Source organism: Oratosquilla oratoria, chromosome 14, assembly GCF_046742065.1.
Source record: "Oratosquilla oratoria isolate Oo_2021 chromosome 14, ASM4674206v1, whole genome shotgun sequence".
NCBI classification, from domain to species: Eukaryota; Metazoa; Arthropoda; class Malacostraca; order Stomatopoda; family Squillidae; genus Oratosquilla; species Oratosquilla oratoria.
The window spans coordinates 18,938,548-18,950,643 of record NC_134790.1 but is presented as its reverse complement, the minus strand read 5'-3'; the positions used below and the strand labels follow the sequence as shown (position 1 = coordinate 18,950,643).

Sequence of the window (12,096 nt, the reverse complement as noted above, 5' to 3'; positions counted from 1 at the left end):
GCCATCATCGAGGATGTTTCGGAATAACATCATTTCTAGATATAAATACCCACGCATCATGAAAGACACGTTTATACTAGCAATGTGTAAAGTTATCTGGTGTGTATGCCTGTTATTTGTAATTTTGATAAAATTGTAAATATATGTATTTGCATTACTCTTAATATATGTGATAATCAATTCAAGAGTGTTTATTGAATCCCTGATGATACATACCCTTTAGGTCTAGTTGGGTGACTGGGAAGTCAAGAAGATTTGAATGGGACTTGATATTGGGCTGTGTTGTTGACAATGGGATAGGATAAATATCTGCTCTTACCTCCAGTTGGTTGTGCATACTCGGATGTGTATGGTGAATAGGGATGCTTTACTATGATTGTCTGGAGAGAGAGGATTACTGGAAGTCATTTCCTGGTGTGATGAAATTGATGTCCTATTACATCTATGATTTCTCCTAGAGAACTGGTTCTTGAGGCAGTGTGAGAATTGGATGGATGGGTTTGTGAGTTGTGAGATTCTTGGTTTTGGTGGGAAGAGGGTAAGGAGAGTTTGGGGTTCTGATGGAACAAATGGGGGGAAGGTAAGAGGTTCTGTCGGAGTATCTGTTTTCACACTAATGGTTTATCTTGGTGCAGTTGCTCAGATGGATCTCCCGGGGGGTGGGGTGGAGGGGTCGTCTGTCAGATCATGGAGTTCCTGCGCATGGGACTCCAGGTGTGTTCAACCTGGAACGTACTTGTTTTTGGCCTTTTCTGAAACTGATGTGTTCAGTCTAAGACAAAGGACTTCTTTTCAAATTGGTACAATGTACAAGTTTAAGTAGGGTGAAGGGAGATCTTGGTTGAAGTTTGCAGAATCAGCTGGGTTCGTGCATACGGAACTGTATGCGAGGCTGAGCAATGCACATGCTCCATGACAATGACATCACTGTCCAAAGTGCTGGCATCTGAAGCATTGCTGCAGCAGTGTTGGCGTTTTCCAGGGGGGGTGTAGTAGAAGGGCCTACCCACTCCATTCAAAGGTTAGTGTTATAGTATGGGGCAAGGGTGCAACAGAGGGGCTTTGATTTTTGAAGGACCTGTTCCCTATCTGTTGTTAATGTTGATTGGTCACATTACTATTCATACCACATTTGAGTGATAATACTGGGAGCAGCTCCTCAGCCAGATTGCAGTGTGGGGAACAGTGTGTGGCCCTTTTTCTTGCCTCCTTGTGTGGGGTGAGGAAGGTTCCTATATCATACAGGATGCTGTCAAGCTGCAGTACCTCCCACCAATCACTGGGTCTACACCACCACCCATGTGGATCGAAACTAGGGTTTTCCAGAGATCAATTTCTGTCCCCTCTATCACTAGAGGACTTTTTAGTATTAAGTGAACAAATGAAGTTATTGTTAAATGGTGGGATGCAAGTTTGATATTAACTAAATATATGGTCAGACTCAGTCACTCTTTGCAACCCTTTAACAGGAGTAGGTCCCAAGGAGCATCATGTGGGTGTGCTGGGGCAACCGTTGTTCTTCCTTTTCCTAGGGTAGGTGACCATCACTGCACTGGAGGTAAGTTTTCAGAGCCTGTATGAACATTAAATAATTGTTGTTTGTTAGCCTTTGGTGGCAGTGGGTTTATGACCCCAGTTACAAAGGAGAGGGATTGCTGTTCTCAGTGGTAACAGAGGTGGGAGACCAATAACGAGTGTCTGCTAAATCATCAGGGAATTGTCTGGTTACCGTCCATTTACGAAACTCACCAATACCTTCATCTCCACCTAAAGGTGCATTGGCACCTCTAGACCAGACAAGATTTATCAACCCCGAGTGTGTTTCTTCCACCCTTTCCCATGATGGCTGGCAACCAGTGGCTAAACCCCTCCTTGTACAACTACTAAGCTGGTGGCAAAGAAACACTAATATAAACCAGATACAAGTCCAGTTTCTCTCCAGAAATGTCTAGGGGCAAGCCCAGGGGCTATTATCAGCTACTATTGGGCTGCGAGTTTCAAGGTAAAATTTTTTATTAATGGAGGTGGGTTGGTATACCAAGCACCTGAGTATGATTAAACCAACAACCATACCCGCAAAATTTGCAGATCCTTTAAAGTCAATGATAGGCAGAAGGGCCTCACTGCTCTAAGCCCTCTGGGGTTGGTGAAGGATAATGAAAGCGTAGTGGTCACTTCTAAGTTTAATGACACCAGTGTTTGAGTTGCAACATGGCTTATAAATCACTTGGTACTATTACATCAATACATGGTATTGAATTTACCATCCAAAAATATCGAGATGATAGGAATCGCAAAGAGTGGAATGAACAGTACAGCCTGGAGTGATCAACACCACCACACCCGCTTTTCATGCCACGCCCAATGCATCACTCCCTTGCAAACACCTTAGCTTGTAATGACACCTCAACACATCTTACCTTTGTCTTGCACACCTATATACGCCAGTGTCTATGCCATGGAATGACCCGGCCTCTGTCTGGCATAACCATGTCACTATGTTGTACACACTGCCTTTGTCAACACCAAAGCCTAAAAACATTAACATCCTACATTTGCCAGAACAAGCCATCAAAGCATCCTAGTATGATGAATGCCATGGGTCAGCATTGGCACTGCAACCTCACACTCGACATAGTCCTTGACCTTGTGCTTTGTGGAGTTTGTGAAACTGGTAGTTAGGAAAGGGATGAGGGAGGGGAAAGTAAAAATAAAGATGAAGATTTAAGATAGCAGGATTCAACTGTTAAGACTAAACTAAGACCAAACCACATACTTAAGGTATAAGAACATATACTCATCCTGTCCCTGAAGAAATGGAATCTATCGAGAATGTTCTACTCTGGAAACCATATACAGTTATAAGGTTCAGACAATTTGCTGCATGTGTGGAAAGTATGTAACATCCATAAAATCCATCCTATTTTTTATATATATATATATATATTTTTTGCCTTTTTTCATTGCAATATTAAAGTTCATTTCACCAACCGCTATAATGGGTCATTCTTCTACAGGTCTATACCATGCCATGCACAAGATCAAGGACCACAGGAACCTATGAAAAGAACTTTGACTGCCCAGCCACAACTGACTTTAACTTGTAAACTCTGGACATTGATATGAAAACTTGTAAAGATTCTTGTGCCTATCAGGCTGGCTGGGAGTAGTCAGGAGAAGTGGAATAAAGTGTGTACATGATGGGTGCTTAGGTGTGATGCAAAAGTAGGATGGGGAAGGTCACAGCTGAACAAACAGAATGCAATGTGGCACTGCAGGGTGGGTGACGTGTGGTGGTGGGGGATATAGTTTGCGTGCATTTTGGGGGGGAAGTGCGCTGGGGGATAACCAAGAAGCTGACATACAGCGAAAGGAGATCGGGGGGTGGGGGGGGGCAGAAGCAGGTTGAGATAAAGTGTATGGATGGGGACCAAACGTAAATTGTGCTACTCGGGGAAACTGCTCTGCAGTTCTTCCATGCACAATGTAATTTGACATAAGAACTTTAAACAAGCAACTCTTCATGCACATTGGGAAAAAAAAAATCCTTTCTCTCCCTTCATACCAATTGCACTGCATGAGCCAAGAAATCAACAAACATCAAACATCCAGTGACCTTGGGAACCAGTAACCTCCAGGGAAATGAAAAGAAAAAGAATAAGAAAAAATATAATAATAATAATAATGATAATGAGAAAAACAACAACTTGGAACACATGTCATGCATGAGTGGTATCTCCATATATTTGGTCAAAGGACATTTTAATTATATAATTAAATACTTAACCCCTCCAATAATGCTGCATACTTTACAGCTCAAGGTAATCTCAAACAACTTTGTTAATCTGTGAGGGGCACTCCAGTCAGATTGGATTCTTGTACAGAAACTATTACCTGAAAGCCCTTCAGCTGAACAATGAAGTTGGACATTACCTTCACCAAATACCTAAAAAGTATGCCATGGTTTTAAAAGACATTAACAGTACAGGGTTTCAATGCAACAAAGGGACAAAGCCATTCACTTTCCAGGAACCACAGATCTTTATTTACAGAAGGTAAATATTTCGGCTGAAATCCTTGGACCTGCCTGTTAATTGGTTGGTTGTGAAATGTGTGGCTTTACAGCTTAAACTTAAGCCATCTACTTGAGAGATGTTAACAAACCTAACATATCAACATGAAATACAATTGTGTAAACAGTTCCATATTTACCCAGCCACCTTGCTAAGTGGGTATTGGCCAAAATGTGAACAGAAAAAAAAAAAAAAAAAAAAAAAAAAAAAAAAAAAAAATAAAAAATGGAAAATGAAAAGAAAAAAGTAAAACAAAAAAAATAATAATGCATGGAATTTTATATGATTGTAAGTCTATTGCACTAGTGCATACCCATCGCAACTTCCTACAAAATTATTCTCATACTCAAATCCAATGTGTTCACATTGAAAGCTTAATTCATTGTTCTTGAAGTTCTACAATCATGACAGCAAGTAGCTGAAATCCCATTCATTTGCCTTTCACTCATCTGGGTTAACTACTCTTCATAACAAGATGGTACATCACACCCAGTTAGATGGCAATGCCGAGAAAATATACCAATTGCAAGCTCAACCTATTAAAAGGCATACAAGATCTATTCTGTACTCTTGCGGTATATTCAGCATTAATCCTATCTTGTAGGTTTGAAGACAGGTTTGATCCCCAAGTGCTCCTGGCAACTCATCTGCCACAACTGTCCAAGTATGGTGAGCATGTATTACCACATACCAAACTTCCTTATGTAAACTCTTTATTTTATTTTTTCTAAAATCCATCACTACAAAGATCTTCAAGGGGAATCTAACCTCTGGCTTTCAAGTGAACATTTCACCCACATCCTACTGGTGAGAGCACATTAACTGTCCATGCAATATTTTGATATCTACATATCAAAAATTATTTGGAAATTCATGGAATTTGATCCTGGGATCACCTCTTTTGACTAAATATTTGTTGAAAATTCTAACAATAAGGATATGGATCCAAGTTGTACCAGTGGTACATTTGGGGGAGGGGAGGGGGTGGGGGTGTTAAAGGGATTGCATGTCTTCTACCAAATTCATAAAACACAAAACAAGTCGAATAATTATCCTGTTCTTACTGTGATGTTAAAAAAATGTGTAACCATCCGACTACATTACTTTACTTCACTTGTGTGTAAGTGCTTATTGCACCGAGTTCCCCAAACTATCTGGGCCATACAAAGCTCTCTATGACACGTAATTCTCAGTTACGACCGAGAAGTACACTGCTTTCAACACTAGGAGCTGCTGCAATAAGCTCACTTGGTCTTAGAACCTGATGACTAAATGCAAGCACTACTCCATCCAACAACTACCTAGCAACTGCCTTGAGATACTTCAAGTACAAGATGTAAATAAAATTGTGAAATTTTTGTGAGACCTGGGAGATGAAAAGGTATGGAGAGAAGAGACAAGGAAAATGTGGTAGCTGATGGAAGGGGAGGAGGAAGTAGAAGTGGGGGAAGGAAGGAGACAAGGTGGAGTGAAAGAAAAATAAGAGAGAGATAGAGATGGAAAAAGAGGAAGGGAAAGTGAGAGAAAAGGAAAGAGTAAGGGAAAGAGAGAGAGAGGAAAGCGGAAGGTTTACAAGACAAAGGGAGATGAGACAGCAGCATAGGAGGAGGGAGAGAGGGGGGGAGGAAGTGCAAAGATGGGAAGAAGATGAAAGAAATGACGGAGAAAGAATCATGGGCACTAATTGAGGCACTAAACTATTCAAATGGAATTAAAGGTTATGTTACTGTTGACAAAGAAAGGGATCAGCAACTATGCATAAACTTTATTGGCTACTGAAAAAATAAGGGCTATATAATAACATCTGTCATAAACTATTTTACACGTGAACAAGTGTGCGCATACAAATGTGTGGGGAAAAAATACAAATAAAGCCTGCAAAGCTTCAGAATTCAACCTCATTTTTCTTGAAAAGAAAAAAATAAACAAAATAAAATAATAAATAAATAAATAAAATAAATCAATAAAAAAATAAAAATGTGATGCTTCTGCCACATCCTTGACCCATAGAGCAACACTAACTTAACAACAACAATGGACAATGATGATAACAGATTTACTGGTGAACAATAAATATGACATTGACAGAACTATCACTGGTACATAAATAACATAACAGGATTGGTGTGTGTGTATGTGTGTGTGTGTGTACGTGTGTGTGTGTACATGTGCGTGTGTGTACGTGTGTGTGTGTGTGTACGTGTGCATGTGTGTGTGTATATATACAAATGGGGACAAGATGAGCAAATGCTAAGCCGACTGGGAGTGTGAGACCTGAGTTGAAGTTGTGGAATTAAACATCCAATAACCATAACACTTATCTTCGGGTGGGCAGGCAGGCAGGCAGGCAGGCGGGCACTGACAAGAAAGTAATCTTAGGCGCTACTTGGTCATTCGGTTCTTGTTGGTGGCCAGGCTTTCACAAAAAAGTGTCAATGTACATTACCAATGTTTGTTCAAAACTGACAATTAGTCCGATATTTGTAACCAGTCCCTAGCAAAATACGGTGTGACCAGAGACTTAAGGGGGTGATGGAAAACATCCACTTACATAAGTGTTGCTTTTTTTTTTGTTTTGTGTTGTCATAAATTGGTTAATAAACAAGTCACCCGCGAACCAGAGTCCAGGGCTCGCTTACCTTTTAAATCTAACATCAATGGATTTTTTGCATCCTCATCACATCTAAATTCTTACACAAACCATGTAATGCAAGAGTGACGGTACGGTCCTCATAAAACCACACAGCTGGCATTAAGGAGGGAACTCAAAGATGGGAAAGGAATGGAAAAAGTGCTGACCCTACTGGATACAGAAGAAAGGACAGGTGAAGACAAAGACAATTGCTGACCATGTGGAGTAGAGTTATTCAAGTTAGATTCGTGTTGAAGCTTTTGTGATAGAGATGTGAAGAACCTTGAAGAAAACCAGATACGGTGAAGTAGGGGAAAAGAGGGCACTCCTGCCCATATGTAACGGGCAATACAAGGATAGAGTGGGTGGGTTGAAGAGGAGAGATGGAGAGGCTGAGGTCGCGGGTGAGTCCTGTGCTAATTGTTGACCATAGTTAAGCCCGTGTCTGCAAAATGTAAGGTGTGCGTCTCGTTACCTATAATTATACGCACTCTTTTCATTGGGGGCCTCGTCACTGTGGTCGAAGACAAAGATGATGTAGACGAAGATGAAGATGACGACGAAGAGGGAGGGCTACTGCTCATCTCCAAATCAGTTTCCCCTTCGGAACAATCTGAGCGACGCCACTTACGATGTCGTGATTCACTTCTGCTGTGCTTCTTGCGTTTCTTATGGTGGTGGTGGTGATGGTGGTGGTGGTGGTGCTGATGGTGATGCTGGTGGTAATCATTATGGTGATTTATACCTTCCACAGTCAACACCTCGTACTCTGGTTCGTAATTAACTGATGCAGGTTCGGCCAGGTGAGACCCGACTTCTATTACCTCATCCAAGACAGGAGATCGTTTCATCCTGAGCTTCAGTTTGAGTCCACAGCTGGGGCTCTTCTCAGGAGTCACCATTCCTACTGGTACGCGACTTAACTCAAGGCCTGTCTGTGGCTCAGAAGAACGTAAAGGTGAAGCTGGAGGTGTGCTCGGGGTATTAAGAGGTTCACACTCTTCGTGACCTTTGGACCACCGGTGGTTATTGGTTACAACTCCACGCACTCCCCTAAGCGTCGTTGGGGAATCTTGATCATCTTCCTCCTCTTGGAATTCATACACATCCTTTGCACCGGGGGTAGCAGAACAATCCTTGAGGTCTAGATGTACGTGTTCCTCCCTACTCGTTTCCTTTAAAGCTCGGGTTTTGCTACGAGACAACTTTTGTTTTTTAACAGTCGACTCCTCCTTTTCTATCTTACTTTGAACATTGATGGACTTGTTGTGAGGTAACTGAGAGCTTGGCAGTGTAGGGTCGGACAACTTGTCATTGTTGTTATTATTAACATTCCTAGTGCAATTATCACCTAAACTATTGCTAAAGCCTAAACTAGAGTTATCACATGATTCACCGTGAGGCCTAAGCCTCGGCAGTGGCGGGCGTGGAGTAACGGCAAGGTGGGGGGAGGTAGCGTCACAAACTGTATCCAGGTCTAGTCCCTCACTCCTCTCCACTGGGAGATCAAAGCCGTTTGAGCTTTCACAGTCAAAGTCACCATCATCCACGGCACCATTGTCACGACTTATGACATTACAGTTCTGTTCTTCATCACTAACTAAAGCTTTGGGGTCTGTGGAATCTATTTCACTAGCACTGGTCTCAATATTGCACGAACTTTCTGTAGTAACACTGGTATCGAAGCTGCTGTCTTCTTTCTGATCATCCCTTTGCTGTCCTCGTAAAATGCGCATGTTACCCACCTCCTTCATGGGTGTATTTAACTGTCGCCGACTCCTCAACTTGATGCCAGAGGAGTCTTTTCCTTTCCTGACAGAGTTGTGCTTTCTCCCACGTAAAACCCGAGATCGACTATTTGCTCCCTGTCTGGCACCGTCTTCCACCTTCGCGTCTTTCCCTTCATCCCCCTCACTTTTCTGAATTACACTGTTATTGATATCAATGTTTTCTTGCGCACTGTCCGAACTTGTTCTCCTGTTCTTAGCCTTAGGGTATGGTCCACTGATATTTATACGGGCTTGGGAGCAGGATCTTTTTACGCGTGAGGATCGATTGTCTAAGGAGGAGTCGGACTTTTCCGAGTCTCTGGAACCACCCCTGGTCCTAAGTTCTCTCTTCACCACTAAACCATTCACTTTGTTTTCCGTTGCCATTTTGGAATCGACAGGACTCCTGGCCTTGGGTCTTGTAGCCTCTACAGCCTTTTCCCCTTGGTTGTTCTGTTCCTTTTTCTTGTTGATGCGAAGTCTCAGATCAGTTTCCCTCAATCTGTATCCAGTATCATCGCCATCTTGGGATTTGCGATTGGCATAAGCACCTGTGCTACGTCTGTAAATAAAATTCCAGTAAATAACTTGGATATAAAACATAAAAACTAATGTCTTACTCCTAATAACTTTATGAAGCTAATTCTCTTCTTTGGTGCATGACCTTGCCAACAAAGTTAAATCTATTTTATATAATGAAATCACACAAGACAAAAAAGGAGCTTCACTTGATTCAGTAACATTTTGGATTTAATTTATTAAATAAAAAATCACACACACCCACACCACATATACACACTCATCTTGAAATTCTTTGCTTCAATAAAATGAGCATTACCTTTCACATGTGACACATTCGCAATATGAATTCCGATCTCCGAAAAAGTCTTCACCATAGAAGCAGGTGATTTCTTCTCCCACATCAATGTCACGCAGCACCTTAACACAAGCTGTGCCCCGCCCAGTGGCAACAAACTGTCCAGATAAAGGTTACATTAGAATATATTCATTCAGCTTGGGAAAAATAGTATCTATCTTGACATACATACATATACCAAGGCTTTTTCCCCCTTACAAGGGGGGTAGCCAAAAAGAAAAAGGCACAAAATCACTCCCACCCATTCCATCCCTGAATGCACTCCACACCCCTCCACCCTCCCTCCTATCTTAACTTGACACAAGACTAATAATTTACAAACAAAACTAATGTATTTTCTGGTACATAATCTCCCCCCTCCCCAATACAAAAAATAATAATCATATCAATATACCAAAAGGCTTCTTCCCTCTTAAAGGGATGTAGCCATCCAGGGCATGTACCCACCCTTCACCCATTCTATGGAATATCTAATGCCCATTTGTTTTCACTTTTATTTTAGCTCCTTTTGGATAAAGGCAGAGGTGGAGGGAGTGAATTTGAGGGGATGACCAAGGATGAGATGGATGGATGGGGTGAAGGGGGCTTTGAGAAAGAGGGGAATGTCTGTTGAGCAAGGAAGGGAGAAGGCAGGAGATAGGGATGAGTGGAGAATGTGTATGGATGATACTGTTGTGCAAGGGAGGGATGGGGAGGCGCTTATGTGTGAATGATATTTTGATGTAGCCCTAAAGGATTTCTCCCTGTCTTCTCTTTTTATGTACGAGGGGACAGGGTGGATGCCAATTATGTGATACGGCTTTGCTATGGATGCACTGTGTCTTGCTGCATTGCGTTTGACCCAGGGCAGTTGGCAGATGTAGGGATAACCTGTCATCCATGAGGAGCTGAGATGGGAGAGGTGGAGAGGATGGTGGAGGGGAGTGAAATGGGTGGGAATAGGTACATGCCTCTGACTCAGCTACATACATACATACATATACCAAAGGCTTTTTCCCCCTACATGGGGGGTAGCCACAAAGAAAAAGACATAGAAACCACTCCCACCCATTCCATTTCCTACATATTCCACTCCCCTGCACCCTCCTCCCTCCCTCTCATCTTGGCACCTCCTGGATGATGGGTCATCCCTGCATCCTGTCCATTGCCCTGGGTCAGAAGCAGTGTTGCAAGACACAGCACATCCACAGCAAGGCCGCTTCATAAATTCGTCGACCTCCCCTCTCCGTCCCCTTATGCAGAAAAGGAGAAGATGGGGAGAAATCCCTTCGGGCTGCGTCAATTTTTTTTTCATACATACTTCCTCACCCCCCATCCCCCACCCACTCCCCCTCATGCATTATCTATACACAACCCTTCTCCATTCACCCCTATCTTCTGTCCTCTCCCATCCTTCCTCCACAGACATTCCTCTCTTTTGTAATGCCCCTTTCACCCCATCCATCCATCTCATCCTAGGATGCCCCCTCATATTCACTCCTTCCACCTATGCCTTCCATACTTCTTTTACTAATCTTTCTTCACTCATTCTTTCCATGTGTCCAAACCATCCTAATATCCTTTCATCAACCCTATCTCCCAGTTCCCTTTCCACCCCTGTTCTCCTCCTCACCTCCTCATTTCTTACTCTATCCAGCCTAGTAACCCCTATCGTACTTCTCAAACACATTCAAAGTCCTTTTCTCTTCCTCTCTCATGTTCCATGTTTCTGCCCCGTACAATGCTCCCTTAAAAAGACGGAGAGATCTCTTGGTATATAGATACATAGACCTTTTGGATGAAGGGCCACCACTGGCCCCCATCTATTGCCCAGGCCAAGTAATGAAGCTGGGCAAAGTACCTACAAAGGAAACCCCAACAGCCAAAGGTGGTTTACCCCCAATCCTTCATTGCATGGTGACCCCTCCTACCTGGTCCACTAATAAGTAAATTGGGGATGACACAGAGAACTCCCTTAATACTCCACCCTGATCAAGAAACACTAACCATGTACATGGGGCCCCATTCACCCCATCCATCCATTTCATTATTTGTCTTTCCTTCAGGTTCACTTCATCCATCTCTGCCTTCCTCCCTTTGCCAGTCTTTCTTCACTTATTCTTTCTATATGCCCAAACCATCCTAGGATTCTTTGGCTGAATATCTGCCAGCTCTATGTTCACTCCTGCACTCTGCCTCACCTCCTCATACTCTATCCATCCTTGTAACTACCACTACACATTTCCATGACATTTACTTGCTCCCCTAACTCGACAGTTTACCTCTAACCCCACACCTCCATTCCCTGTTGCATGTGACCCTAAATACATAAAACTATTCATTTCCACTATCCTCTCTTTTACATACATACATACATATACCAAGGCTTTTTCCCCCTTCCAAGGGAGGTAGCCAAAAAGGGAAAGGCATAAAAACACTCCCACCCATTTCATCCCCAAATACACTCCACACCCCTCCCACCCTTCCTCTCATCTGAGCACCTCCTGGATGACGGGTCATCCCTGCACCCCGCCCACCGCCCTGGGTCAGAAGCAGTGTCGCAAGACACAGTACATCCACAGCAAGGCCGCTTCATTTAATCGGCGACCCCCCCTCTCCGTCCCCCTTTGCATATAAGGAGGACGGGGAGAAATCCCTTCGGGCTGCGTCAAAATTTACTCACACATACTACCCCACCCCCCACCCCCCCGCCCATTCCTCCTCATGCAGTCACATCATCATCCATATACAACCATTCTCCACTCA

At 42.9% G+C, this 12,096-nt stretch overlaps 2 protein-coding genes across 5 annotated transcripts in view; both read right to left on the bottom strand.

Annotated features, from left to right (window-relative positions):
• Positions 1-337, bottom strand: part of LOC143032595 (uncharacterized) — a 40,919-nt gene extending 40,582 nt beyond the window's left edge. Inside the window, exon 1 of the mRNA XM_076197462.1 lies at positions 217-337. Coding sequence (XP_076053577.1) covers positions 217-337 — 121 coding nt within the window. The remainder of the gene's footprint in view (positions 1-216) is intronic.
• Positions 338-2,171: 1,834 nt separating this feature from the next.
• Hmt4-20 (Histone methyltransferase 4-20) overlaps positions 2,172-12,096 on the bottom strand; it is a 39,501-nt gene continuing 29,576 nt past the window's right edge. For all 4 annotated transcript variants that reach the window (XM_076197788.1, XM_076197787.1, XM_076197785.1 and 1 more), the window contains 2 exons: positions 9,313-9,449; positions 2,172-9,036 (listed from right to left, as the gene is read on the bottom strand). In XM_076197788.1, coding sequence (XP_076053903.1) covers positions 7,122-9,036; positions 9,313-9,449 — 2,052 coding nt within the window. In that variant the 3' untranslated portion in view covers positions 2,172-7,121. The remainder of the gene's footprint in view (positions 9,037-9,312; positions 9,450-12,096) is intronic.